We start from the raw sequence: 26494 nt of genomic DNA, 5'->3' as shown, positions 1-26494 counted from the left end.
CGGGAGTCCTCCGGGTACTCCTTCACGTAGAGAGCGACCTCTGCCGCGCATATGCTGACATTATCCGAGGAAGTAATCGCGATAAAGCAGTCGAGCTTCCTGAGGATGCTCTTAAGAGAATTCTTCGAGAGGTGCTGCCCAAACAGTTCCCGGTACCTCTTCCTATCTGCTCCTACGATGCAAAGATGCTCCCCCAGGAAAAGAGCCTTTTTTCGCGTGCACCTCTCAAAGTACATCTCAACCGTATTCCCAAGGAGGGAGGAGACGAAGAAAGTAAAAGCGTAGTCGATCATGCTCTCCCTGTAGTCCTTCAGATAGTCTGCGTACGTTGAAACAATACTCTGCGTGACAGGCTCAGAATTCCACGCCCTCGTATACATATTCCTAACAGCAGGAGAAATGACGAAGAGAATATTCTGGACAAGAGCATCACTAGCACAAACCATGCACTCGTGAAAGACTTCACTAATTGCCTGTACGTGAGAGTCACTGTAGAAGCTCAGCGTGTGCAGACAGTCCATGAACTTTAGGCCGCTGTTTGAGAGGGCGATGCAGTACTCCTCGAATCCATTCTGGGCTTTATCCTTCAGGAGAAGGTCCAACTCCTCAAGGACAGCGACGGAAAGCGTCTCCTTGAACTTTCTCACGCACTTGAGGATGTGCTGGGAGAGTCTCCGGAATATCTCCGGGTGTGTGTATATGGGCTCTAGCTGCTGTCTGATTATGTGGAGGAGATCCATGAATCCGATGCTTATGAACTTTCCTTCGCTGTCCAAGTCTGGGGCCTTCTTTCTCTCTCGGAAGCGAGTACTTTCTGCTGCTGCGAGGTTTCCTATCCACTCCGTGAGCTTCTCCTCTGCTGCTTTCACGTACTTATTCGCAACTTCCTCCTCCCTCCCTGAGAAGAGGACGGGTCCCAGGAGGCTTTTCATCTTTCCCATCTTCAGCATCTCTGCGTAGTAGTTTTTGCTCCACAGGAGGATTCCTATCGACTCTTCAGGGTCGAATGCGTTGGAGTTTTTGTCCAAGTACTCGTACAGGAGTCTGTGATATTGTATGCACGCGAATGCGAATATTTGGTACTTTGCAGAGACGGGGAGACTCTCCGTCTTCTTCAGGGAGGAGAGATCCTGCAGGACGAAGGCAAGACCGCGAGCTTTCGCAGACTCTGGGGCTCCGGGGAGATTCTCTGCGAATTTCCTGTCGAGAGAGTCCAGGAAAACCTCGAAGAGTCGGTTTCTGCTTAAGTTGCACTCTAAATTCGAGGGAATTTTCGCCTTTCGCTTCTGCTTGGAGATTCCCTCCGTGTGGGCGGCCTCGGAGGAGGAGACTTTCACGATTTTAAGGTACGCAACTGCTCCCTCCTTCTGGACGATCTCTGGGAGGGAATCTACGAGGGTTAGGACCAATATTTCGAACTGTTTTTCCAAAATTCCTATTTTTTCCGTTATTTCAGGTGCTGCATTTTTTAGTCCTAAAACCTCTTTTATCTCCTTGTAGATCGAGAGAAGGCCTTCTGCACTTGGATTTTCTGTTGACGACTTCATCTCCTTCCGGAGCTTCTTGTACTTGGCGCTGAACTGCCGCACTTCCAGGAGGAGTCTTTTCGTGTGCTCTATGTTCGAGTGCGCTGTAGCTGCGGTGCGGACTAGGCTGTCGTTCTTCAGGAGGGAGAGGGAGGATATTTCGAGAGTTATCGCGTCCAGGGCCTCTTTTGTGGCAGACATTTTTCCTTTTGCTGCCTTTATCGTTTCGTCTATAAACTCAGTCTCCTTCACAAGAGCATTCAGCGTATTCCTCTGCATTCTCTCGGGAAATTTAAATTTAATCTGCAAACAAAAGACGTAAATACACTAACTACGGGAATACACGGGAATATGAGAAAATATGAGAAAACACACAAGAATAACCCGAATAACAGTAAATACACGGGAATAAGAGAAAATAGAGGGAAATAAGAGAAAACAAGATAACATATGAGAAAATAGAAGGGAAATAAGAGAAAACACACCAACTACGGGAATAAGAGAAAATAAGACAACATATGAGAAAATAAGAGAAAATAACAGTAAATACACGGGAATAAGAGAAAATAAGAGAAAACACACGAGAATAACCCGAAATAACAGTAAATACACCGAAACACGCCAATATACATGGGAATACATGGAAATGACAGTAATAAGAGTGAATAGAAGGAAAGTCTACTATGAAAATGTGCGTTTATGTTCGGGTTATTCAATACATGGGAGATACGGAGAGAATTTATTCAAATCAGATTATTTTTCACTGTTATTGTTCACTATTTGTTCAGGTTTTGGGAAGAAAACACTCTTTCTGATCACAGAGAGAACTTTCTTTCTCTCCGTTCGGAGTATCTGATCTGGAGACTCTGCAGGCATCATGTGGATCCTATTGTGGATGTGTATCCCGTGCCCGTACAGGACAAGGACGTACTCCACACTCCGGCACGATAAATGCACGAGAGAAATCGAGCTCAGAAACCCTATACTGTGCATAGCCTCCTCTATCCGCCCCTTCAGCTTCTCGTTCATATAGACAGTCTCCTCTATGCTGAGGATATACTTCAAGAGAACGAGCAGAGTGAACTTCTTCGTCACATAAAGCGTATCAGAGTGTGAATTCATACGGGTTTCCAAATACTCAACAACATCAAGGGAGAGACTTTTTCTGAAGAACTTCTCTATTCTCTTCCTGTAGAGAAGACTCGCATGCGCGTTGAAAAGAGCAAAGACTTCCTCTATGCAGGGGAAGTACTTGAAAATGGGGGAGCGCTTTCTCTCGTATTGGCTCGATAGAATGTCGTAATCTATCAGGTCCAGAAGCAACGGAATAACTGTCTTCGTATTTCTCAGGGTCAGAAGCGGGTACTCGTTGAATACGAAGCACCACCTCCGGAGAAACCCTATTTCAGCGCACTCACACGCTGAATCCGCGCACTTACACCCTCCAGAGCCTCTCTCCGCCTTCTCCAGGCCTTTTTCTGCCTTTATCGTAAGCTTATTCCTGTAGAGAAGGCTTATTTCTCTCTCCCCGTCCGCGCAGGAGTACTCATTTTCCAGCGGAGCCCCAAGAAGAGGCTCAACGGAAATTTTCGAGGACTCCCCGCACAGGAAGGACTCCTTCATCATAGAGTACGCACTTGCAAGCCTGGGACAGGAGATATCTGCATGATCATCAGCATCCCTGGAAATGCAAAAGTACTTTTCCTTAATCGAGTGCCCAGATCTTTCCGTCCACCCTAAAACCGTCTTGAAAATTTCTGCTGTTTTCAGGGTCCGATCTTCAGGGTTTGCTAAAATTCTCACTTTTCTCTCCGTTTTTCTCTCCGATACGGGTTTATTCGGGGCATATATCGCATAGTTCGAGAAGGAGTCCCCCTCAACTGTCGAGAGAAAGGACTCGTACTCCATCGCCTCGTACTCTATTTCCTTCCGGGATCTCTCCGTGAGGGCTCCCCCCCATTTCAGGACGACTCTCACACTCTCCCCGTCGATGCTGAGCTTCGCCCGTACGTCGCTGTTTTCCTTCGTTATTTCCTTCAGGGCCTTCAGGGCATGGAGATTCCCGTGGGTCGCAAACTTCGCATTTCCTGCACTCTCTTCGCCCAGGATTCGCTCGAGCTCCTTCACCTTCGACGTATCTCTCCCTGCCATGTGCGAGGCTCTTCCAGCGTACTCCAGGAGACGCTCTGACGCGAAAGAGAGCTTCTTCTTCAGCTTCGGAGTCCTCCTGGCGTGCCTGTACACGGAGTGAACGCCTTTTATCTCGACATCTCGTGCTGATACTTCCCCTTTTCCCCCAGCATCTGAGACAACTGCTTCCAGAACTTTCCCGTACAGGAGAACGTCCTCTCTCCGGGAAGTATCTCCGCTCTTAGCTCTTCCCTTCAGGACGTGTCTCTTTATCTTCTTATCTAGGTGCTTCAGGTGCGCCTGCGTGTAGTACTTTACGTTGGACTTTACGAAGGACCAGCCGTTAACATCCACGACAATGAACTTCTCGTTCGAGGTTCTGAGGATGTCCATCCCGCATATGAACTGCCCAAGGGCCTTACTCACGCTCAGAACAGCCGATACTTCCAGCGGAGTCAGCGCTATCTCCTTCCTCTCCTCCTTTCCTGACTCCGTCCGTATGACAATTCCGTCCTTAACGGGGGACTTCCTCGTTTCAGCGTACACAGTTTTTCCAAGAACGTACACTTTTATGTCGAGATAGTCTTTTATGGGGAGAAATTTCTCGTATATAAAGCTCCCGTCCTCCCTGTACGAAGTTCCCTGCGTGTTTCTGTCGAAGTTGCTGCTTTTAGAGCCAATCTTCCGGAAGAGGCGGCAGATCCCGTTCTCTCTTCCCTCGCACTTGCTGCTGTAGTATATGTGGATATTATGGTCCTCACTGTATACGGGCTTCTCCACGTACGGCTTCTCCATGCGAGCACTTCCCACGGAGAGCGTATCCTCGTGGCAGGATCTTGGGCTGGATCCCTGGAAAAGGTCGTCTCTCCGGATGTTGAAGACCTCCAACTGCTTCCGCACGATCTCTTCAATCTCCTTCTCCACGGAGATATCCTGAGATTTTTGGTTTTGGTTTTGGTTTGGGTTATTCGGGGTTTTCACTAAGTCCGCAGTACTTGCAGGGGGAGCATATGCAGATCCTTTCTTCCGAATGCTCCCGTTGTATACGATTCTTTCTGCTGTTGGGACCTTTATCTTGTCGAGGACTGCCATCACAGAGCGCCTGTCCAGGAGAAGAAACTGCCTGTCGATCGCATTCACTTCGAATGGCTTGTGAATGCTCGCATACGTCCGGATCTTCATAAAGTCAATTCCCTCCGAGAAGAAGGTGAGCATCACATCGACGTGCGGCCAGGAGTCAACGGGAGTCTCATCCCTATACGCATCCTCGAAGTAGTATATGCTATATCCTTTTCTCTTCAGGTATTCTCCTAATTGCTTCATTGGCTCCGTATGGAGCTTCCTATTCGGTATGAATACGCCTATGTGGATCTGCTCTATGAACGGTATAAGCATGGAAATTTTATTTCCAATGGATGAAATATTATACACAATAGACCCAGAGCGCAGGGATGTTGCGAAGTTCAGGGCTTCAGAAGCGTACAAGAAGATAACGCAGTACATCGCCAGACTCAACCGGAAGATACAGGGAAATGAGATCCCAGGAGACCTCAAGCGATTCTACGACCTCTCAGAAGACAGGACTCTGGAGAGCCTCAAGAAGCACGTTCTGGACTCTGAAGTTTCCGACTCCTCGAGTATCATCACTCCCGGGAATATTTTCCTCCTGCAAATTGAGGAAATAGTTCGGGAAGTTCCGATAGAGGAGGGGGATCAGAGGTACGGGAACAAGGGATTCGTGAACTTTGTGGAAAGAGTCTCCGTGGAGGGGGAGAGACTCATTTCTCACGCATTCCCAGGGCTTGTACCTGAGGATGTTTCTGTCCTGCAGAAGTACCTGCAGGAGTCCTTCGGGAACAAGTCGAGGATAGACTACGGGACAGGGCACGAGCTGAACTTCTTCTGCTTCCTGATCGTCCTCATGACGACGGAGGCTCTTGAGGAAAGGGCTTTTCTCCTCGTTATGGAGCACTATTTCAGCATAGTCCGGATGCTTATACTGAAGTACAAGCTAGAGCCTGCAGGAAGCCAGGGAATGGGGGGACTCGACGACTATCAGCTGCTGCCTTTTCTCTTCGGGTCGGCGCAGTTTTGCTCTCGGGAGGGCTTTTTCTTTGAGCTTTTGTTTGCGGAGGAGCAGCAGGGACTCTGCTATTCGAAGGCTCTTAGGTTCATTCACCTCGATAAAACGTATCCTCCGAGCAAGCACACGTTCCGGGAGAGGGTGGAGAAGTACGGGGAGCTGAAACTGTCGGAAGAGCCTTTTTCTAGGCACTCCGTCGTGATTTACTCGCTCAGATCGGTTCCCGTGGGAAAAGTAAACAGCGGAACGATAAAAATGTATGACGGCGTGGTTCTGTCCCCGTACGCTGTCATACAGCACTTTATATCGAGCAAGTACCTTCGCGTATAGGAATTTATTGTGCTACGTCTATTTTGTACTTTCTGAGGTAGTCGAGGGTTCCCAGGGAGAGGTTCTCGTCGGGCTCTGGGGCTCCTGCGAGGAGGCTTTTGGCTGCGGAGATGAGGGAGGAGAGCTTTCTGCGCTCTTCCTCGGGGATGGTCCAGCCTCTGTCTTGCATGAAAAAAATAAAGACTCCGAATATGAAAGCCAGAATATCCGCGGAATGCAGTAGTTTCTGCCTCTTTCGGGCTTCCACTCGGGTCTACTGCAGTACTGCAGTACGTCTCGGTGTTTCCATTGGTTAGAGTATTGCTAGTTACTATTGCTATTAGTATTATTAGAGTGTTTCTAGTGCTATTGTTATTAGTATTAGTATTAGTTAAGTATTGCTAGAGTATATTACTATTAGTATTGCTATTATTAGAGTGTTAGAGTATATTACTGTTGGTATTGCTATTATTAGAGTGTTAGAATACTTTACTGTTTCTATTACTGTTGGTATTGCTATTATTAGAGTATTACTAGAATACTTTACTGTTTCTATTACTATTAGTTAAGTATTACTAGAGTATTACTGTTTCTATTGCTATTATTAGAGTGTTACTAGAATACTTTACTGTTTCTATTGCTATTCTATTACTATTGTTAGAGTATTACTATTACTAGAGTATATTACTGTTTCTATTGCTTAAGTATTTCCTTCAATATTCGTGGAGTATTTCTTTACTATTGTTAGAGTGTTTTACTTTATTATTCCATTGCATCCATTGCATCGATTGCATCGATTGCATCTATTGCTTATTGCTTATTTTGGGCTATTCGCACAGATGAACTACTGTAGGCTCTGTGAAGGCGTCAGAAGCCTCTACTCGCACGGTATATGCCGTTCCTTTCGGGGAATCAGGCGGTACTTCGTACGTGTGTGCTGCTCCTGCAGTGAAGGCCGTGTGTATCACTCGGTACTCCGTGGAAGATGAGATACTAACGAATATTTTTCTTAAATTCAGGTTTTTAACCGTTATAATTCCCTGGGATATTTCCACATGCACGCTCACAGGAGTCCTCCCACGAGAGTATCTCCACTCTCTCGTGCGCGAGCTCAGGACTAAGTCCATCACCGCATGCACGGACCTGCTCGGAATAGCTCTGGCCACTTCCAGAGCTGCTTTTGCGACTCTCTCCAGGCTTACAACGACTTTCCCGAAAGCACTCTGCAGAGAAGGCCCTACAGGAACTCCTTCAATATGCGCTTGTATCAGGAAGAAAACAAGCTCGCTCCCTCTCCCCCACCTTTCAACCATCTTCCTGGCCCTGTTTCCTCCGTCCTTCACGGGATACTTCGCAGAAAGAAGGGGCAAATATCCACTCTCAGCCTCCAGGACTTCCCCAGGGCCCTCCCCCCGAAGATTCACGCCTTCTACCTTCTCAAGGGATGCAACTTCTCTAAACTCATCCGCCGTGCTCACCAGGAGAATCACATCCCCCACGTCGAAAAATACTTTTTTATTTTCCGCCTCTAGAAAGACCCTGTGAAACCGAGAGACAGATTCCGGGCGCATGTAGAAGGAGAATGCGATTTTTCCCAGGCCTGACGGCTGAACTATTCCTGCAAACTTTCCCCAGGCGGAATTTTCGTCCTGAAGAAGAATTACTTCCATCCCGTGAAGAACCTCCAAAATAGAGCATACAAGAGCGGGCAAGTCGGAAAAGTGCTTCCTCGTCTCCTCGTGCACCATCCCCCTCCTGTACGCATGCGTTTTCCCGACCCATTCCACCAAATCCTGCACTTTCCTTGGGGAACTGCAAATTTCGTACAAAATCCGCGTGGGAAAAGTCTCCCCCAAGCGGCTCTCAACAGGAAACTGGAAAGTAAGTGCCCGAGCACAGGCTGAAACACGGCTATTTTCCGTTATAATAACGACATTTCCCTCCGAAGAGTGTCCCCTCCTCCCTGCTCTTCCTGCCATTTGAGAGATTTCCGAGAGGGAGTATCCTGCTCTTGGGGATCCGCATATGATAACTCTCTCAGCAGGAAGATTTACTCCGCATGCGAGAGTCCCCGTGCAGCAAATCACGCGTATTCCGCCCTCCCTGAAGAGTCTCTCCACGAGAAGACGCATTCCCTGGGAAAGGCCCGAGTGGTGAATCCCCACCCCCCGCGAGAGAATCTCCGAATACTCCCGGGCTTCTCCTTCAAAGGCTTTATTCGGAGATTCTCTCGCCTGGAGACTCCTGGGCTTTCGGAGTCTAGCGACTTCACAGGCCACGGGAAAGCACTCTTTCCTTGCCCCCAGGAAGAGAAGAGTAGGTACTTCCCCGAATAATCTTCCCCCCAGGATTTCCCCGAGTTTTTCCCTTAGAATTCCGTTGGAGATTCCGTTGGAGATTTTTTTTACCTGATTTTTTTCTTTCACTCCGATAACAGTATAACTCACGGGAACTTCCCTGCAGGCACTCCCGAAGTAGAAAGCGTACTTCTCCTTAGCCCCTATCAGGCAAGAAATATCCCTGTAATTCGGCACTGTCGCACTCATCCCAATTATCCGCATTCTCCCCCGACTTCTCAGGACGACACTTTCCAGGACTCCCCCTCTAGCCTCCTCCAGGGCATGGATTTCATCTACTACCAGGAGAGAAGGAGATACTTTTCCGTGCAGGCTCAGGATATCGAATCTCTCCGGAGTTGTCACTAGGACATTCACTTCGTGTGTGGGAGGGCGTGAGTCTGTCGTATCCTGGGCTGTGCTGAGGAAGTCCCGGAATCTTCTCTCCAGCGTCTTCAGGACCTCTTTTATGAGGGACTTCGTTGGAGCGAGAAAGACTGCGCGAGTCAACTTTCCGTGGGATTCTGCCTCCTTCAGGACTCCCAGGACGGCAATTTCCGTCTTCCCAGAGCCTGTCGGGGCAGAGATCATCACGTTCTCTCGCGTGCTGTAAATTGGCCCGAGGAGAACGCTCTGGACTCTGTTGAAGTGCGAAAACGGGAAGAATCTCCTGCTTTCTCCGAGGACTTCCGTGGAGACTTTTTGCTGCGTGCTCGGGGCGTAGAGAGCGCGAATTTCCCGGAACTTCCCTGTTTCTTGGACGGTCTGGAACTCCTTCGGGGGCTCTGCCTCTGCGAGTCTCCACCTTCTGATGACGCTTTCCTGTGCCTGGCGCAAGCCCAAAAGGGCATCTTCCGGGTGATTATTGGAACTCCGTTCGTCTCCCATGGGGTGAAAAAAAGCACGGAATATCCAGAAATTCACAGAGACATTAGGAGGGAGTTCTCGTGGAGTTCTCGTGTGGTATTATGTCGTGCTGTTAAATACTTCCTGTTTTCATGCGGTTAAATAGATTTGCTTTTGTATAGTCTTAAATAGTTTTCGTAGAGTTTGCAAACTGTCTAAATATTTTTAAGTACTCCCTACACTTTTTTCTCTTAATACTCCTAAGTAATACATATATTTTCTCTATACAAACAGTTTTTCTCATAAATACTTCATATATACATAGATACTTATAACAGCTTGAAATACAAAAAGTATAAGTACTTATAACAACTCGAAATACAAAAAGTCTAAATAGTACTACTCTTACTCTTAACCATTCCTAACTACTTCATATGCATATACTTATGTATACATATAATAGCCTGAATTACTCATAACAACTTGAACTACAAACTGTCTAAGTACTTCATATATACATAGATACTTATAATAGCCTGAAATACAAACTGTCTAAGTACTCTTACTCTTAAACATTCATAGATACTTCTCATACTAAACTGTCTAAATGCATTTACTCTTATTGCATGCTTACTCTTAACCATTCATAAGTACTTCTTATATTCACTGTCTAAATAGTACTACTCTTGCTCTTATTGCATGCTTATATTCATAGATACTTCTCATACTAAACTGTCTAAATACTTTTCATACTAAACTGTCTAAATGCATTTACTCTCATTGCATACTTATACTCATAGATAGTTCTCATACTAAACTGTCTAAATGCATACTTACTCTTAACCATTCATAGATAGTTCTTATTGCATACCTTTACTGCACATTTACTGCTTTTGAGCGTGCCTTCTTTCCTTCTCCTACACGAGGGCCTTCATGAGGGCATCCATCACCAGGAAAAAGATCACTGCCCGCAAGCACTCTCCCCCCAGGAGGCTGAGACCCGCGAGAAGGACCTTCCCCACTTCGTACGCCACTTTATAGAGGCCGTATCCTCCCCCCAGGAAGACTACTCCGTACACTGCCCAACTCCTTGCAGGCTTCCAAATCCCCAACTGCCACTCTGCAAATCCCCTCAAAACAGCCCGAAAAAGGTCCTCCCTCCCTCCTTCTCCCAAAGTCTCGCTCTCCCTGGAGGTTTCAGCTGCACTTTCTGCCTCGCTTATCTCCGGCTCCAGCTCCATCCACTCCCCGCGCACTTCCCGCATAAAAAATTTAATAATCCGCACTTTATTTAACCTCTTTGCTGCCTCTTTTCTGCCTTCTTCTGGAGGGCTGCGAGAGTTCCTCTGATCTTCTTCTTCTTGTTCTTCTCCTCCTTTCTCAGCTTTCTAGGGAGTCTCGTGGACTCTTTTCCGCCCTTCTCCTTCTGGATCCTGTTTAGGACGAACTTGTGCTCTATCGTCTCCAGGCTGGACTTCTTGTTGTAGATCTTCGCAGTTGCTGTGGCGATGTGGGTACCAAACTTTGTGTAGCAGTCTCGCACGATTATGTTGTCAATGGAAGAGTTTAGCTGCTCGCTCAGGAGTTTAGCTACGTCTTTCTTGTCTGGGGTTCCACACGTGGGGTGGTATATCGAGAGAGAGAGCTCCATTCTGTCGAGTAACGGGTTCTGTTTTTTCTCAAGAATCTTTATGGTGTTTGCCATTTGCTGGGGTGAAATATAAAAAAATATTTAAGAATTCCGAGGTCATGCCCGGGGACAGGGAGAGAAGACGGCAGAAACCCAAAGAAAAAAAGGGAGAAAAGACTGGGCATTCTCTCTCTGCACGATGAAAGGAAAGCACTCCTGGAATTTCCAAGGGCGGCATGGGATATTCATGCGTGAATGCCAGCAGGATCCAGAAATAGTCCGGGCTAAGTGCACAATAGATACTACTAGCAAATAAATCAGTGCAGTTGCAATGCAGCAATTCTATCATAGTCTATCTTATAGCAATAATAGTTCAATAGTTCATTGTATAATAGTTCAATAGTTCATTGTATAATAGTTCAATAGTTCATTGTATAATAGTCAATCTTATAGCAATAATATGCTTCAATGTATAATAACTTCATTGTATAATACTTTATTCTACTATAATAGTTCATTGTATAATACTCTATCTTATAGCAATAATACTTCATTGTATAATAACTTTATTCTATAATAACTCGAATTATTCTATAATACTTTATTCTACTATAATACTTCATTGTATAATACGTTATTCTACTATAATACTTGATTTGATAATACTCTATCTTATAGCAATAATAATATCTTATAATACTTGATTTGATAATACTCTATCTTATAACAATAATAACTTCAATGTATAATATGCTTCAGTACTGTGGAAATATTCTCGTGCTGAGCCTCTTATTAGTTGACTACTCCGCTGATGACGTCTCTCCTGCAGATGGGACAGGATCCTGCCGTTGAAATGTGTCTGTTTATGCATGTCCTGTGAAACATGTGCATGCATCGCATGATCCCACAGATGTTTACGGCCTTATACGAGCACCAGCAAATAGAACACTTTTCCTCTCGTGGTCCCACTAACTCTGCGAACTTAACGTACTTTATGTACTTTCTCTTCAGGGCAGGCTTTCTTGCGTCTTTTACCTTCACCGCATTCTCTGCCGCTGGAAAAGGCTGCTCCAAAATGCACGTCCAATTACGCCGGTCTCTCTCCAGGGCGGATATTACCTTTAGCCTGGCACTTTCCGAGGGTGCATATTCGTGGATGTTTTCAGCGTAGTTTGTGCTTGTGTGGGTGCTTCTTGGGAAAGGCACTCTCCTGGCAGCGCTTTTCATCAGCGAAAACTCTTGAAGAATTGCATCTCTCTGCACACGCATTCTGTCATACTCGTCCATGGCTGAAAATAAAAGAAGAAAGAAATACTTAGTGAGTGAATAATACTATGAATAATATTAAGAATTTTACCAAGTATTTCAGCTAGTGTGATTGTAAACATGTAAATAATAGTATAAATAATAGTAAGAATTTGAAAAAGTATGAATAATAGTATGAAAGCAAAAGGGTAAATAATAGTGTGGTGAATTATTGGAATTCCCACAAAGTCGGAGACGGCACGATCAGCTTGAAAGAATTTTACATGATCTGAAGCAAAAAAAAATTAAGTAGTGATCGTTTACAAGCATAAATACGCAGACGACTTTAATTTAAGAGAGAGCTGAAGAAAATGGCAAGAAATTCGAATATGCACTATTCAAGTCAAGCGAAGGTCGATCGCCGGGATTCTCCAAAGACTAATAAATCTTTACTGGAGCTCGTTTTATACAATCGTCAAAATGAAACCCGGATTTACGACAAATAGTAAGAATAATATTAAGAATTTTACCAAGTATTATAGCTAGTATGATTGTAAATGGGTAAATAATAACCCGAATAATATTAAGAATTTCAGTAAGTATTATAGCTAGTAAGATTGTAAATATGCAAATAATAGTATGAACAATAGTATGAATACCAGTATAAATGTAAGTGAATAATAGTAGGAATAGGTCGTAAATCGGATTTAGGCGTTGGATATTGCCGAATAAAATCTCCAATGAGGGTTTATAAATGTCGACTATTGAATGTCGTACTGTTCGATGTTTAGAATTCCTTGACATTACTTCTGTGTTTTGTTCCTTCTTTTTAAAAACGTCTCGCGTATTTATATCTTTAATGCTCACTGACAATTTTTATGGTTTACATCTTATTGATTTTTTTCAAGGCATGATCTAAATTTGTGGGAATTCCAATAATTCACCACAGGATAATAGTTAGAAAGTGAGAATAGTTGGAAAGTGAGTGATAGTACTCTGAATTAGCTAGTAAATCTCTATCTATTACTTCCAGTGCGCGAACAATAACCCAAATAGCGTCTGAATTTGCCTTTTTTCTTTTTTTCTTTTTGTTTCCGCATGGATCCCGTAATAAAAGGCCTGAGGGACGTAAAGAATGCTCTGCCCAAGGGAAGTACGACTCTCTGTGGGAGCAAGCTTATGAAAAGGCCCAACTGCGAGACTATGATGGAAGTGATTGAGGATACGCTGGAAAAAGTGCATGCTCAGTATATGGTGCGGATATCTGAGTCCATTGTAAATGGCTCGTGCATGGATAAGGCTGTCCACGTGCAGCTGACCCGTGTCTTGGACCTTTTCCAAAAAACGAAGAAGCGAGTCCTCCTCACAGTGAAAGACTCCAGGCAGGACCCTGTGGAGAGCGAGTATCTGTTCAAGGTCCTGCAGATGCTGAAGTATGTCTCATAGGCAGCAGGAAATGCCCGTATCAAGACAGTGTTATATAAAGCATAGTTATTAGTATTTGGAATAGTTATTAGATAATAGATAGTTACTAGCTAACAGATAGTTATTAGATAATAGATAGTTAGATAATAGATAGTATATTGTGTAGTAGTTAGATAGTAGATAGTTAGATAAAGCATAGTTACTAGATAGTTAGATAAAGTATATAAAGCATAGTTACTAGATAGTAGTTATTAGATAAAGCATAGTTATATTGTGTAATAGTTACTAGATAGTTAGATAATAGATACTTATTAGATAGTATATTGTGTAATAGTTAGACAGTTATATAAAGCATAATTACTAGATAGTAGTTACTAGATAGTTATATTGTGTAATAGTTATTAGTATATTGTGTAATAGTTAGATAGTGTTAGTATAAAGTTTATAAAAATAAATTTCCCATGACAAATTACTTATATATCATAGATATATACTCCCTTTAATTAGCCCTTCTAAGCAATAACCAATTACAAGCAACTATGTCTTCAGCATCTCTCTCTTTTCCTCTCTCTTTCTCTTTTTTTCTCTTTCTCTTACGGGGACATTCGCATGGGGAGTGCCGAGTGGTGGGTGTATCCCTCAAGAACGAAGTCCTCAACTTCAAACTGGTCGATCTCTGTCCTGGGCTGCTTTGGATCTATTCTGAGCGTGGGGAATTCGTATGGAATCCTTTCTGCCTGTATCTTCAGCTGATCCGTGTGATCTGCATATATATGGGCATCTGCAAGCACGTGGATAAACTCTCCTGCGGGTATTCCCGTGAGATACGAGACCATTTTCAGGAGGAGGGCGTAACTTGCGATGTTAAAGGGCACTCCAAGTCCGACATCTCCTGATCTCTGGTACAAAACGCAGTCCAAGCACCCGTTAGTGACTACGAACTGAAATAGCACGTGACACGGGGGAAGAGCCATTTCCTGCAGGTCAAGGGGATTCCAAGCGGAGACAACGAGTCTTCTGCTGTTCGGGTTTACCTTCAGCTCCTCAATGACTGCCTTTAGCTGATCCACGCCCTTTCCTGCGTATTCGCTCTCGCACGTCTCGTATTTTGCCCCGAAGTGTCTCCACTGGAAGCCGTATATGGGCCCGAGATCGTCCTCCTTCCTGTTTATGCCCCTACTTTTCAGGAATTCTTCTGTCCCGTTCTGTGTCCATATGTTTACGCTTTTTTTCTTCAGGATTCTATTGTCTGTCTGACCGCGGATGAAGAAAAGAAGCTCCTCAGCGACGACTCTGAAGGGGACTTTCTTTGTTGTGAGGAGAGGAAATTTATTGTCGTGCAGGGAGTATCTGGCCATGTCCCCACACACGGAGATAGTTCCTGTGCGGGTTCTGTCCATTTTCTTGTGGCCTTCTTCCAGGATTCTTTTCACGAGGTTTATGTACTGTCTCTCCTGCGAGGGCATGCAGGAGAAGAAAATTCCGCATAAATGCAAGAATGCGCGGGAAAAGAAAAGCCGCGCATAATAATATGATGAAATCAGGAAATATTGGAGTACGCAGAGTATGATAGTGGTTAGCAGATAGTAGGATAGTACTTAGTAAATGTTCTATGTGAAAGCATAGTTTGGACAGAACGTTATAAACAACGATAGAATAAGTGCGTAAGTATATAAGCAGATCGAGAAATAATGAAGGCTGTGAATTTCACATGAACTTCCATTATTACAACTAAATACATAACAAAGAGTAGCTTAGTAAGAATACATAGCAAGAGAATACTTAGAAAGAGAATAATAACTTAGTGAAATACTTAGTAGAATCTAGCATAGAAAGAGAATACTTAGAAACTCAACTTAGTAGAATACTTAGCAAGAGAATAAATAACTTAGTAGAATACTTAGCAAGAGAATAAATAACTTAGTAGAATACTTAGCAAGAGAATAATAACTTAGTGAAATACTTAGCATAATAACATAGAAAGAGAATAAATAACTTAGTGAAATACTTAGTAGAATACTAACTTAGCAAGAGAATAAATAACTTAGCATACTAACATAGCAAGAGAATACTTATACTTAGCAGAATGCTAGCAAGGAATAATACTAACATAGCATAAAAGCGTATGACAAAATGATGGTTTATATACTTAGCGGGTGTTCTCACTTCTCGTGGCATGCGGTGACTACTGCCGAGTGCTGTCCCCCAGCGCCAACAGAAATTGGCACTTCCCCACTCGGCAGAGCGACTTCTCTCGGGTCCATCTGCTTCTGTGCCTCGTATCCGAGCTGTTCCTCCTCTCCGAATCCCCAGGAGAAGAGTTTTCCGTCTGCGATAGCAAGAGCGTGTGCTGCTGTAATTGCAAAGTCTGCGACGTTTTCGATCCTGCACTTTGTGAACTCCTGCCTATTTTTATCGTCTCCAACTCCGAGCTGTCCGAAAGTATTTCTTCCCACGGCCCAGAGTCTTCCGCGTGTATCTAGAACGTGTGTACTATGTTCTCCTCCCATGCCCTTCCTGAATGTTTTCAGGTTCTTATCCTCTCTCCAGGGTGCCCACTTTCCTGTGGGGGATGCTCCTGGTGCTTGTCCGAAGTTATTTACGCCCGAGAATGTTATTAGGCAAGTCTCTTCTCTTTCTCCGTCTGTGGAGACTTTTCTGCGCTTTATTCTTGTGCTTTCTTCCTCCTTCACTGCCATCGTATGGTATGCTCCTGCGACTACGTCTGAGACTCCTGTGAGTGCAACTCTTGGGATAAGGCCTTCCTCCACGCCCTTTCTCTTCGAGATGTACCTTCCAAGGGCTCCTGTTGCTCCGTCTCCCCACGTGAAGAGTCTTCCGCGTGTGTCTACGACTGCGAGATGGTTGCATCCTGCTGCTAGAGTGCGTACTTTTATGCGTGGGACGATTTCAGGTGTTCTCTGCATCTTTACAGTCTCGTTTCTTCTTTTCGCGTGTCCTATGACTCCTCCGGGTCCTCTGAAGAGTCCCCACGTCCAGAGACTGCCGTTTTGATCGACAGCTGCTGAGATCGAGTCTCCAGCAACGACTTTTTTTATTTTTATTTTTTCTGGGAAATTGACCTTTTCAGGTTCTTCCTCGTTTCCCTCCCGCCCGAGAACTCCCTCGTCGTTGCAGCCCCACGAAAAAAGGGTGCCATCTTCAGAGAGAGCGAGAGAGTGCATTCCCCCGCATACGATGGAAGTGATATTTTTATCGGAGAAAAAAGGGAGTTCAATTGGAGCAGGTGCGGATGCATTTTCAGTTTCAACTCCCAGCTGGCCTGCATCCCCTGCCCCCCACGTGTAGACCCTTGTTGCTAGCTTTTTCTGCATGGGAAGAAAAAAAAAATACATTTACATACGCGCATTCGGGATATTCGGGGCTAAGACCAGAGTCCAGGGAGTTTTAATAATGGAAGTATTCATACATTCATACTCTTCATGAATTCGGGTTATTATTGAAGTGCTTATATACTTATGTACTTATTATAGTTTTAATAATGGAAGTGCTAGTGAAATTCATGCCCTTCATGAATTCGGGTTATTATTGAAGTGCTTATATAATTATTATACTTATTATATCCTTGCTAACTGTGGGTAAACAAATATTCATTTATTCTCCAAAGAATAACCAATTACGAGTAACTATGCATTCACATATAGCACTGGGGAACTTATTAGCTCAGAATTTTAGGTTATTCTGGTTCTAGAGTGTACTTTCCCTGGGAATGCTCGCGTATTTTCTGCTTTCCTGGGCTTAACAGACTCTTTACTGCCTGCATTTCCTCAAAGTGTGAAGTTCCTTCGTCCTGCGGACTTTAAGTGGGAGTGACTGCTCCATACGCACTGAATATTCAGATTCTCGTTTCTTTATTTTTTCTCTTCGTGGATCTGCTTTCCCCGGAGAAGGGAGTGCTGCACGAGAGAGTCCGTGGGATATGCGGGGATTCTGTCTAAAGGCATATCTTCGCTCCAGAGAAGGGGACACTTTACTTCTGCTAGGTTTTTGCTGTACTTTAATATCTCGCTGATATTGTGCATATTTTTGTTTTCGACAGTTTCCCTGCACTCCCGTATCAGGAGCTCCTTCTCCTCCGTCTCGGAAAGAAGCGAGTACATTATTTCGTGCAGGCTCTTGGAGAGATTTATGTTCACGGGTTCGAATCCGTCTGTGGATACTTTATATATTATGTCGAGTTTCCGGGCAGCTTTTTCTGCGTCCTGCAGGCGGGCTTCTTCTAGGGCGGAGACGAGAAGGGCGAGCTCCTGCGAGAAAAGCGCGTCCATCGAGTGAAAATTTTATTTTTTATTTTTTAGTTTTCATTTTTTTCATCCCATGGCAAAAGCAATATCACTGAACAAGACAGGGAAAGTGCGAGGATCGACTCCAAAAGTCGCAAAGTCAGACAAGCCCAAGCCAAAGAAGGGGAGAGCTGCAAAGAGAGCGTTATACGAGAAAAGAGCTGCAAAGGGGTACTTTGAGGGCACTATGAGCATGAACCCGCAGGAGGTTAAGTAGAAATAAAGGCTATTTGCATATTAGACGCGCTCATGCTTGCACGCCACCACTTACTGTGCGGTGTGCACTATCTTATTTTCTGTGCAGTGCGCAGTAATTGGCGAGCTGTGCGGGACTTGCTGGGCACTGCAGAGGGTCTCTGGAGCTTATTTTATATACAGTGCATAAAAAGTGCCGTACTTAATACACACTGTGTAATAAGTAGCATATTGCGCAGTGCGTAATAAATGGTGCTCTAATGTGAAAATAGGCCGATCTTTTGGCGCTGCGCAGGTTCTGCGCGTCTAAGCCTGTCTTGGAGCAGTCCAGGCCCTGCATTCGCATTTATATTGCCTGCAGAAACACAAACACGAAAATGAGCACGAGAAGCCAAACTTCCAAACTCTCTCCTGTATCCCTGTACATGAAAAGCCAAAATTTCAAGCTTATTTTGCTTTTTCTCGTACAGGCTTTCGTAGTAAACGGGACGAAGCCCCTCACATTCACCCTCAACAGAAACTCCCCTGAGATCAGAAGCAGTGTTTCCGCATTGATCTCCGAGAAGATCCGGATCGCCTTTAGAACGCAGTTTCTCCCGTACATTCCCGACGGCCTAACGGGAATGCACTCTTACTACACAGCCCCAGAAAGAACAGAACTATTCCAGCACTTAGGCACAGTTTCATACTATAACGTATACACGCGAAAGAACAACGAAAGTACATATGCGCACTGCATCTCCGTAAGAAATGCCCAAAATGAAGAAAAATCAGTTGAGATCATCATCAAGATATTTAGAGATAAAGTCTCATTTTCGGCCATGCTTAGGGGAAGTCCCACAGGAAATGCGTATGAAGTTGTAAATCGCACGGAGTGTGCAGTACTTGAGGCTGTGCGCAGCTACAGCGAAATAGACGAGTTCCAGCTCAGGCGGTTGGTTGCATATGCAGCATGTAAATAAAGAGATCATGTAGATAGTTAGTAGATAGTTAGTAGATGGTATAGTATATGTAAATAGATATCATATATAGTGTTAGTGTAGGCAGTTAGTTAGTATATGCTGTTGTAAATAGATAGTTAGTAGATAGTTAGTATATGTGTAGTTAGATAGTGTTGTATATCCAGACATCGTAGTTATATGGTAGATATTGTTAGTGTAATAGATTGGATAGTGTATTTATATAGCATCAATTAGATAGTAATTAGTTGCTTGTTCTTATTGGGTAGGCATTTTCTCTATGTAGTAGATTATATGGCGCTTGTTTGGGCCTTTTTGCTTATGGCATTCCCTTGTTAACTGCCTGCACTTTTAATTAGCACATTCTCACAGTGCTGTGGGGGTACTCAGGAGAGGCTTTTTTACTTAGCAAAATCCCACGGGAAAAGGAAATTTTCGAGAGAAAAAGAAGTGAGAATCCTCCCAGTGAGAGCCAAAAGGAAATTCCACACAGAAGTTCACGCGATAAGAAATAGGCGTAATAGTCCGTATTATGTGCCTCTGCTAGACTTTCTTCTACTCTACGGCATACTTTCTATAGAGACTACAGTACTCCCCCATACGAGCACATTCTTTATGTGCCGTGTGAATACTCTCTCACGCCTTCTTTTTAGGCCTTTGCTTTCACTCGGGGCCTGATTTCTCGTTTCAACAGCATTTCTCACGAGAACGTTCATGTGCGCATCCACAGACAGGATTTCCCCCGTCACTTCCCGGCCTCCCTTCACCCGTATTCTGTGCATTTTATTTTTGCTTTTCCCTAGAAAGCATAGTATACTCACTAGCAGAGAGTATATAGTAAGTAAGTATATAGTAAGTAAGTAAGTAGAGGATATATAGAGATAGTTAGATAGTAAGTATAAGTATATAGTAAGTATAAGTAAGTATAAGTAAGTATAAGTAAGTATAGGATATATAGATAGTTAGATAGTAAGTATAAGTATATAGTAAGTAGATAGATAATAAGTATAGCATAGTTGGAATAAGTAGATAGTAAGTTACTAGGATAGATAGATAGTAAGTATACATAGATAGTTTAGCTAGTAAGCATAGGATGGTCGAGTACTTTAGTTATTGCTAGCATATTTAGTAGGCTACTAGTAGAATTGGCTAGTAAGTATATAGTCAGCATCAATGAATACTATAAATAGGCAGTCCGTTAGTATATCAAGTATGTGTAAATAGACATCTGGTTGCATCGTTAGTTAACACAGTAAATCACTAGAATATATTTCGTTGTATACCTGATTTGGCGGGCAGTTGCACTTATTATGTCTTCAGAGTGTTCTTCTCTTCTCTTGTTTATTTTTCTTTTTGGTAACATGGTTTTCTTTTTTATGGGTGTGACACTATATTACTATACGGGGAAATAGGTCTAAAAGGGGAAAAACCTGTATTTATGATATAGATGTGCCTGTTCTTAAATAGAAGCACACAATCTCTCCCATGGATCGAGGAATTAGAAGACTGAGGACTTTAGACTTTTTAGTGACTATGCTAGTTATTGCATCTATGGCTTCTATGTTTATAAGCGTACAGAATCTCCCCAGAATCTGTACGGCTTTTATTTCCATGGAGTGCCTGGTGCTTTCAGTGTGCTTATTTCTTCAGAAGAAAATAGGCAGCAAAATAAGCGCTCTATGCGTTGTTATTGGATTGCACGTATTTGCGTACTCAGAGGCTACTAGCGTGTTCAAGATGTACTTTACCAGGATGAAGACAGTGCCTGTTTTTTGGACGATGAAAACATTTGCGGGCGTGAAGGTAGAACCTGAAAAACCAGGGTTTTCCTTATTTGGAAATAAACCTGATAAAAGCCCTGTCTTGGAAAGACAAATACTCAAAACACAAGCACAGAAACCGCCAAGTAGTACCGAAAAGAAAAAAACTGAAACCATTTCCCCACACGATAAGATTAAGAATTTCCTACAGAGAAAGGTCAAAGATTGCTTCCCCGATAAGGAGAAAGCTCTGCCCAAAACTCCCTGTGCGACTGTGGGAAAACACCCACATGCAATGCCCCAAATAGGAAGACCAGGTTTATTACCTCAAATAGGAAATTATACGCCTGTACCTCGAATGGGAACTTATATGCAGATGCCCCTAAGAGGAAGACCAGGTGGATTACCCCTAAGAGGAACTTCTACTCAGATGCCTCTACGGGGAAAACCTGGTATGATTCCCCTCAGAGGAAATTATACAGCTTCAATACCCCTCAGAGGAAGACCTGGTATGATCCCTCGAATGGGAACTTCTACTCAAATGCCGCCAAGAGGAAAGCCTGGTGGATTACCCCTCAGAGGAAGACCTGGCATGATGCCCATAAGAGGAAAACCTGGTGGATTACCTCTAAGAGGAAGATCTACAGCTTCAATGCCTCTAAGAGGAAGGCCAGGCAGATTACCTTTACGGGGAAAACCTGGCGGATTACCTTTACGGGGAAAACCAGGCGGATTACCTTTACGGGGAAAACCAGGCGGATTACCTTTACGGGGAAAACCGGGTGGATTACCCCTCAGAGGAAAACCTGGTGGATTACCCCTCAGAGGAAGATCTGCAGCTTCAATGCCTCTAAGAGGAAGGCCAGGCAGATTACCTTTACGGGGAAAACCTGGTATGATGCCCCAGCGAAGAAGAATTGCAGGATCATCAGCACGTGTGTCTGGGGATGATATGCTTCGCAGACTTCTTATAAAGGGCGTTTCAGAGAAACCCAAAACAGAAAGATTTACTTCCAAGCTAGGAGAGTATGATGTGGTAAAGAAAGGAGGGAAATTTGTGCTAGTAAGAAAGCCAGAACCCAAGCCCAAGGAACTGCCTGTTCACTTCTTAATTATTATGCGTCTCTGTGATAAGCTGAAAGAGGCAGAAAGTCTTCAAAAGCGTGCTTCTATGCAAAGAAGCTACGCTCGGAGATTCGCAAGGAGAAGGCCTGCGATTATGTCTGGGGTTAGGGCTGTAGATCCCCGCATGGGAGGGGCTGTTCCTCGTAAAAGGGGAAGATATCGCAGTATTCCTGTTCAGACCCACAATTTCATGAAGACTTTTTCCATGCTGAGAAACAAGCCTGTTCTCCCGCTTATTCGGGTTTGCCACGTGTTTCACATCTTTTCAGAGACTCCGAGCAACAAAAGGTTCCTTGACTTCCTCAAAACGGAGAAATTGTATACAAAAAGGGAGCTGCAGCTGCAGTTTATGTCCGATATAGGCGTGCTAAACATGTACAGAATAAGCAAGTGCGCAATAATTGGGGAGTTTATCTTTGAGACGGAAGAGTCGCTTTCCATCCAAAGAGAGATCCTGAATACGCCAAGCCACGACGAGTACATGAGGTACCATAATCTGTCAGCAAGCGAAAAGAAGGCCCGCATGGACTACGTTCCCTGCACGGATACGTCGGACAAACTGCACAAATACATTCCTCCCATGAGCATTCTCTCTGTATATAAGCCCAGGGCCAACTAAAAGTGCATATTTGCTAACTGTTTCAGTGCAATAAAATGTATATTCTGGTAAACGGCAGAAATTTATAGAGATATCCCGTGATGTTATGCGCATAGCATCTGCAGGATAGCTTCTTTTTAATTAGCACTTTCCCACAGTGCTGGGGGGTACTCAGGAGAGGCAATTTTACTTAGGAAAACGTATACGGGAAAGAGAAAAATACGAAAAAAAGACAAAAAACAATTAGTGTTTGTATACGGCGTAAGGGGGGTACTCAGGAGAGGCAATTTTACTTAGGAAAGCGTATACGGGAAAGAGAAAAATACAAAAAAAGAGACAGAATTTTCCCGTGGAAGAAAAGAGAAAGTGCTGAAAATATTGCGGAATAGCACGCTCTAGAAACAATTTATTATTTATGCAGGGCAAAGACAGCTTTACGCTGCGGAGATTCCAGGATTTGGCAGGAAAATACTTCGAGTACTCGCAGACTTTCTACTCTATCTCTAGCAGGTGCACGAGTGCCTGTTTTACGTCTTTTTCCACGAGGACTTCTATTTCTGTGCTGCTGCTGAGGGCGAAGGGAACGTCTATTTCCCGACTTTCCACGCGCAGAACGTACACGCCCGCACTCAGAGACTGCACATGAGCATCTGTGCCTTCTGTGAGGATCTTCAGGAGCTGTTTTTCGCTGATTTTGACGATTCTTTCAGGGGCTATTTCTTGGTTTAAAATTCCTTCGTGCGTTATTCTGTATCTGGTCTCAACGTGGGGCCGCTCCTTCCCGAAAACGCAGAAGAGCCGGCACCCTGCAAAGACAACGCGCAAAGGAGCAGGTGCTGCCTCCAGGACAGAAAATGCGCTTTCCGAGAGTCCGTATATCGTTTTAAAATGCGGGGTTTTTGCAATGAAGTTCAGGCGGGATGGGCCCCACTGTTTTTCAATCGTCTTTCTTGTGGCAGCGTCTACTCTGTATGCGAAAGACTCCTCTATGTTTTTCTCGCCGCGGATTACAAGCGGGTGGGAGAGCGAGTGGCTTTTGTCGGAAACTTCCATCTCAGGGCGTATTTCCGGGGCCGCTCGTATTTTTTCTTGGAGTTTTTTAACGGAAATTTCCATATCGGGTAATGATTTCAGGTTCTGCAAATTTTTATCACACTCTCCGCAGCCTGTTTCTCCGCACACCTTCCGGATTTTTGCAACAAAGAACCCGCCCGTGTTCTGGTCTGTAGGAATAATCCGCCTGCAGTTTCGAATGTCCTCCCGGTACGCCATTTCTCCGCCCAAAACCTCGCCATGCACTTCCCGCAAAGCGTTTTCCCCCAGGCCCTCGCGCATGGCAAGCCCTGCAACCACAAACTCCACTATTTCCGCAGAAGAGTTGCACTTTAAAGCCTCGAGAAGAACAAGCTCGTTTTCCACGGGGTTTAGCGAGCACGTGGAGTAGACCAAAATCCCGCACTGCAGAAGGTCAAGAGCTCTTTTCAGGATTTTCCTCTGCACCTGGAAAAGGCCCACCGCCTCTCGCATGCTCCACTTCTTCAGAATGTGTGCGTTTTTTCGGATTGTTCCGTCGCCTGAGCAGGGAACATCGCAAAGTATGCGGGTGAGGGTGACGCTCGCCTCGCTTTGTATATTTTCGGTGCACGCGCTATTTGAACTTTGTATATTCACCCTGGAGACTTCTCGGGGGTCTTCTGTGCTTTTTTTGCTCGCGCCCCTACTTTGTATATTTTCGGTGCACGCGCTATTTGAACTTTGTATATTCACCCTGGACGCACTTTTTTCATTTCTTCGGATTTTTTGGGGTGCGCCTATTCTGGGATACGCAGTCGCGTCATTGCACGTTACAATCAGGGACGGATTCCCGAATCTTTTCGCCTGCTTCACGAGCTGCGGGATGCGCCTGTTGTTTACGTCGTTTGAAATGAGCAGGCCTTCCCCCGTGAGGGTTTCCAGAATCTGCGAGGTTTTTGAGCCTGGAGATGCGCACGTGTCAAGAACGTGCGAGTTTGGCCTCACGTCCAGCGCTAAAACGGGAACCATCGAGACAAGTTCCTGCCGCGTGATTGCTGCTGTGCTTGTGTGCGTCTTCAAAAAGGCGTTTATCTTTTTCAGGTCCTCGTTCCCTGTCGGAGAAGTACTCTCCAGCTTGGAAATATTTCTGTTCGAAAGGTCTTTGCGCGAGAAGGGGATTTCGTACGCATTTTCGCACCACGGCACTTTCCGGATGAGCTTGTGCCTCGATATTTCCCTCTGCAGGGCCTCGCACCACGTCCCCGGGGATATCCGGAAGCTCACGGGAAGCGGAGTTTTCAGCAAGTCGATTATTTCGTCTGCATCCGCGTAGACTTTTCTGTAAAAAGCGCGCATTCTTTCTTCGCCAGAGCTCGGAGAAAAGTCGCCATTTTCTGCGAGACTCGAGGTATTTGCAGAGTCGCGCGCACCCTGTCTCTCTGTTCGAGCATTTCCCGCGGGAGCATCTCTTCCACACGCTCCATCGAATTTCTCTGTTTCTCGCATGCTGTAAAATGGCGAAGCAAAAATAAAATAATATTTCTGTCCAACTTCCCCAGAGACTTTCCGACGTGAAAACTTCCATTCTCTCTGCTCTTTCTGCGCCTCTGAAGGCAGCAGAGAACACGTGGAAAGCTGGTCTTGGCTTTTTGTTTGCAAAGATTCATCGTTTACGCCCGTATTTGCATAGCATTTTATTTTTATATATTTATACCGACATAACTTGACTCTTTTCTTTCTTTTTTCTCTTCATCTTTTAACTGTTTTTCTTTTGAGCCTTTTCTCTCTCAAGCCTTTGCTTCTTTTAGTTTGTTTCTTTCTTCCGCTGATAAGCCTCTTCTTTATCGCTTGCTACTGCCTGCTGCCTTGGGGTCGTCTTTTGGGGGCTTTACCGCGTACCGAGGGCGCCCAAAAAAGGCCGAGTGTCCTGTAATCACTGCGTACGGCCGCATTTCTCCTTCTGAAACCTCCAGAACAAGAGCCTCTGGGGCGGGCTTTTCCTCCCCCGTGAGATAGACTCGGCCGAATCTCATGGTATCTTTCTCCGCTGAAATCTGCAGGCTTGAGGCCTCGATAAATTCCCCCTTCATTTCGTACATGTGCACGCGCCTGAGCTCTTCTCTCTGAATTTTAAAGCGCATTTTTTGCAAAGCGAAAATGCACAGAAAAGTCGGGGCATTTCCGCCCGAAGCGTGGCTGACCGATTCGGAGATAAACAACTTCCTGGCGAAGCTTGTCAACTCCACGGGGGACGCTGTAATGGCAGGATATCCCCGAAAAGACCGCGTTTTAAGGCCTAAAACCGTGGTTTTCAGCAGTTTCTACTTTGAGTCTTTGAAGTGCAGCGGAATGAAGCATCTTGCAGGGTGGATGCCTGAAGGGGACACTTCCGGAGTGAGAAATCTGATTTTTCCTTTGCACAGCGAATCGCACTGGTCGATTGCGTATATCGACCTTTCAACGGGAATTTCCGTTATTTTTGACTCGCTCAGGCCCATACACAGAAGCCTCTCGCACGCTCTTCTCCAGCACTCGGCGGTGAATCTGTGCATGTATAGCAGCAGTTGCGCACAGCAGGAGAATTCGCACGACTGCGGAGTGTATGCCCTATTCTATGCTGCGTGTTTACTGCGTGGAAAGTTTGGGCTATTGTTTCGGAAAGTCCCTGGGAAGTTTTCGAGTTATGTGCGAGATTTCGTGCGAAAGGGGAGGCGGTAGTTCTGTGCAGTGTGTATTAAATAGTATTATTATGCAGTGGCTGTTAAGTCTTTGCTTTTTGTGTGGTGTGCAATACATAGTATTTGTTATGCACTGCGCAATACGTCCTTATTTACTGTGCAGTGGCTGTTAAGTCTTAGCCAAGTGCAAGCTGCTGTTTTTACACAGTGCACAATAAGTGAGAAAAAATAGACACTAAGACTTAATACGCACCGCACAGAAAGTACCGGCCAGGCATTGCACAATATTTAGTATGCAAGGCATAAAAACAAGACTTAATTTACACTGCCC

General features: G+C 44.6%; 18 protein-coding genes across 18 annotated transcripts; 6 read left to right on the top strand and 12 right to left on the bottom strand.

The window, feature by feature from the left end:
• Positions 1-2: 2 nt before the first annotated feature.
• On the bottom strand, positions 3-1805 carry NEMAJ01_0280 (exocyst complex component 3; the record flags this gene model as incomplete). Its single annotated transcript, XM_047914118.1, has 1 exon — positions 3-1805. A coding segment is annotated over one exon (1803 nt), but the record flags the coding sequence as incomplete, so codon positions are not given.
• A 474-nt stretch (positions 1806-2279) lies between these two features.
• On the bottom strand, positions 2280-5051 carry NEMAJ01_0279 (inositol-hexakisphosphate/diphosphoinositol-pentakisphosphate 1-kinase; the record flags this gene model as incomplete). Its single annotated transcript, XM_047914117.1, has 1 exon — positions 2280-5051. The coding sequence occupies one exon, from the start codon at positions 5049-5051 to the stop codon at positions 2280-2282; it is 2772 nt and encodes a 923-aa protein (XP_047770074.1).
• Positions 5052-5067: 16 nt separating this feature from the next.
• NEMAJ01_0278 (serine/threonine-protein phosphatase 2A activator) lies at positions 5068-6069 on the top strand (the record flags this gene model as incomplete). Its single annotated transcript, XM_047914116.1, has 1 exon — positions 5068-6069. One exon carries the CDS (start codon positions 5068-5070, stop codon positions 6067-6069), a length of 1002 nt encoding a protein of 333 aa, XP_047770073.1.
• A 4-nt stretch (positions 6070-6073) lies between these two features.
• NEMAJ01_0020 (uncharacterized protein) lies at positions 6074-6238 on the bottom strand (the record flags this gene model as incomplete). Its single annotated transcript, XM_047913858.1, has 1 exon — positions 6074-6238. The coding sequence occupies one exon, from the start codon at positions 6236-6238 to the stop codon at positions 6074-6076; it is 165 nt and encodes a 54-aa protein (XP_047769815.1).
• Positions 6239-6875: 637 nt separating this feature from the next.
• NEMAJ01_0277 (pre-mRNA-splicing helicase BRR2) lies at positions 6876-9272 on the bottom strand (the record flags this gene model as incomplete). Its single annotated transcript, XM_047914115.1, has 1 exon — positions 6876-9272. One exon carries the CDS (start codon positions 9270-9272, stop codon positions 6876-6878), a length of 2397 nt encoding a protein of 798 aa, XP_047770072.1.
• Positions 9273-10147: 875 nt separating this feature from the next.
• NEMAJ01_0276 (uncharacterized protein) lies at positions 10148-10495 on the bottom strand (the record flags this gene model as incomplete). Its single annotated transcript, XM_047914114.1, has 1 exon — positions 10148-10495. One exon carries the CDS (start codon positions 10493-10495, stop codon positions 10148-10150), a length of 348 nt encoding a protein of 115 aa, XP_047770071.1.
• Positions 10496-10521: 26 nt separating this feature from the next.
• On the bottom strand, positions 10522-10935 carry NEMAJ01_0275 (small subunit ribosomal protein S24e; the record flags this gene model as incomplete). The annotated part of the gene is made up of 1 exon (XM_047914113.1): positions 10522-10935. The coding sequence occupies one exon, from the start codon at positions 10933-10935 to the stop codon at positions 10522-10524; it is 414 nt and encodes a 137-aa protein (XP_047770070.1).
• Positions 10936-11652: 717 nt separating this feature from the next.
• NEMAJ01_0274 (uncharacterized protein) lies at positions 11653-12147 on the bottom strand (the record flags this gene model as incomplete). The annotated part of the gene is made up of 1 exon (XM_047914112.1): positions 11653-12147. The coding sequence occupies one exon, from the start codon at positions 12145-12147 to the stop codon at positions 11653-11655; it is 495 nt and encodes a 164-aa protein (XP_047770069.1).
• Positions 12148-13203: 1056 nt separating this feature from the next.
• NEMAJ01_0273 (uncharacterized protein) lies at positions 13204-13551 on the top strand (the record flags this gene model as incomplete). Its single annotated transcript, XM_047914111.1, has 1 exon — positions 13204-13551. The coding sequence occupies one exon, from the start codon at positions 13204-13206 to the stop codon at positions 13549-13551; it is 348 nt and encodes a 115-aa protein (XP_047770068.1).
• Positions 13552-14123: 572 nt separating this feature from the next.
• Positions 14124-14996, bottom strand: NEMAJ01_0272 (thymidylate synthase; the record flags this gene model as incomplete). Its single annotated transcript, XM_047914110.1, has 1 exon — positions 14124-14996. The coding sequence occupies one exon, from the start codon at positions 14994-14996 to the stop codon at positions 14124-14126; it is 873 nt and encodes a 290-aa protein (XP_047770067.1).
• A 696-nt stretch (positions 14997-15692) lies between these two features.
• NEMAJ01_0271 (regulator of chromosome condensation) lies at positions 15693-16865 on the bottom strand (the record flags this gene model as incomplete). Its single annotated transcript, XM_047914109.1, has 1 exon — positions 15693-16865. One exon carries the CDS (start codon positions 16863-16865, stop codon positions 15693-15695), a length of 1173 nt encoding a protein of 390 aa, XP_047770066.1.
• A 537-nt stretch (positions 16866-17402) lies between these two features.
• NEMAJ01_0270 (uncharacterized protein) lies at positions 17403-17819 on the bottom strand (the record flags this gene model as incomplete). The annotated part of the gene is made up of 1 exon (XM_047914108.1): positions 17403-17819. The coding sequence occupies one exon, from the start codon at positions 17817-17819 to the stop codon at positions 17403-17405; it is 417 nt and encodes a 138-aa protein (XP_047770065.1).
• Positions 17820-17868: 49 nt separating this feature from the next.
• NEMAJ01_0019 (small subunit ribosomal protein S30e) lies at positions 17869-18051 on the top strand (the record flags this gene model as incomplete). The annotated part of the gene is made up of 1 exon (XM_047913857.1): positions 17869-18051. One exon carries the CDS (start codon positions 17869-17871, stop codon positions 18049-18051), a length of 183 nt encoding a protein of 60 aa, XP_047769814.1.
• Positions 18052-18406: 355 nt separating this feature from the next.
• NEMAJ01_0269 (uncharacterized protein) lies at positions 18407-18991 on the top strand (the record flags this gene model as incomplete). The annotated part of the gene is made up of 1 exon (XM_047914107.1): positions 18407-18991. The coding sequence occupies one exon, from the start codon at positions 18407-18409 to the stop codon at positions 18989-18991; it is 585 nt and encodes a 194-aa protein (XP_047770064.1).
• Positions 18992-22078: 3087 nt separating this feature from the next.
• Positions 22079-22492, top strand: NEMAJ01_0268 (uncharacterized protein; the record flags this gene model as incomplete). The annotated part of the gene is made up of 1 exon (XM_047914106.1): positions 22079-22492. The coding sequence occupies one exon, from the start codon at positions 22079-22081 to the stop codon at positions 22490-22492; it is 414 nt and encodes a 137-aa protein (XP_047770063.1).
• Positions 22493-22963: 471 nt separating this feature from the next.
• Positions 22964-24991, bottom strand: NEMAJ01_0267 (tRNA (cytosine34-C5)-methyltransferase; the record flags this gene model as incomplete). Its single annotated transcript, XM_047914105.1, has 1 exon — positions 22964-24991. One exon carries the CDS (start codon positions 24989-24991, stop codon positions 22964-22966), a length of 2028 nt encoding a protein of 675 aa, XP_047770062.1.
• Positions 24992-25326: 335 nt separating this feature from the next.
• NEMAJ01_0266 (uncharacterized protein) lies at positions 25327-25626 on the bottom strand (the record flags this gene model as incomplete). Its single annotated transcript, XM_047914104.1, has 1 exon — positions 25327-25626. The coding sequence occupies one exon, from the start codon at positions 25624-25626 to the stop codon at positions 25327-25329; it is 300 nt and encodes a 99-aa protein (XP_047770061.1).
• A 16-nt stretch (positions 25627-25642) lies between these two features.
• NEMAJ01_0265 (uncharacterized protein) lies at positions 25643-26203 on the top strand (the record flags this gene model as incomplete). The annotated part of the gene is made up of 1 exon (XM_047914103.1): positions 25643-26203. The coding sequence occupies one exon, from the start codon at positions 25643-25645 to the stop codon at positions 26201-26203; it is 561 nt and encodes a 186-aa protein (XP_047770060.1).
• Positions 26204-26494: the final 291 nt, after the last annotated feature.

This window comes from Nematocida major (genome assembly GCF_021653875.1).
Source record: "Nematocida major strain JUm2507 chromosome Unknown 2424, whole genome shotgun sequence".
NCBI classification, from domain to species: domain Eukaryota; kingdom Fungi; phylum Microsporidia; genus Nematocida; species Nematocida major.
This window is presented reverse-complemented; position numbering and strand designations above follow the sequence as displayed.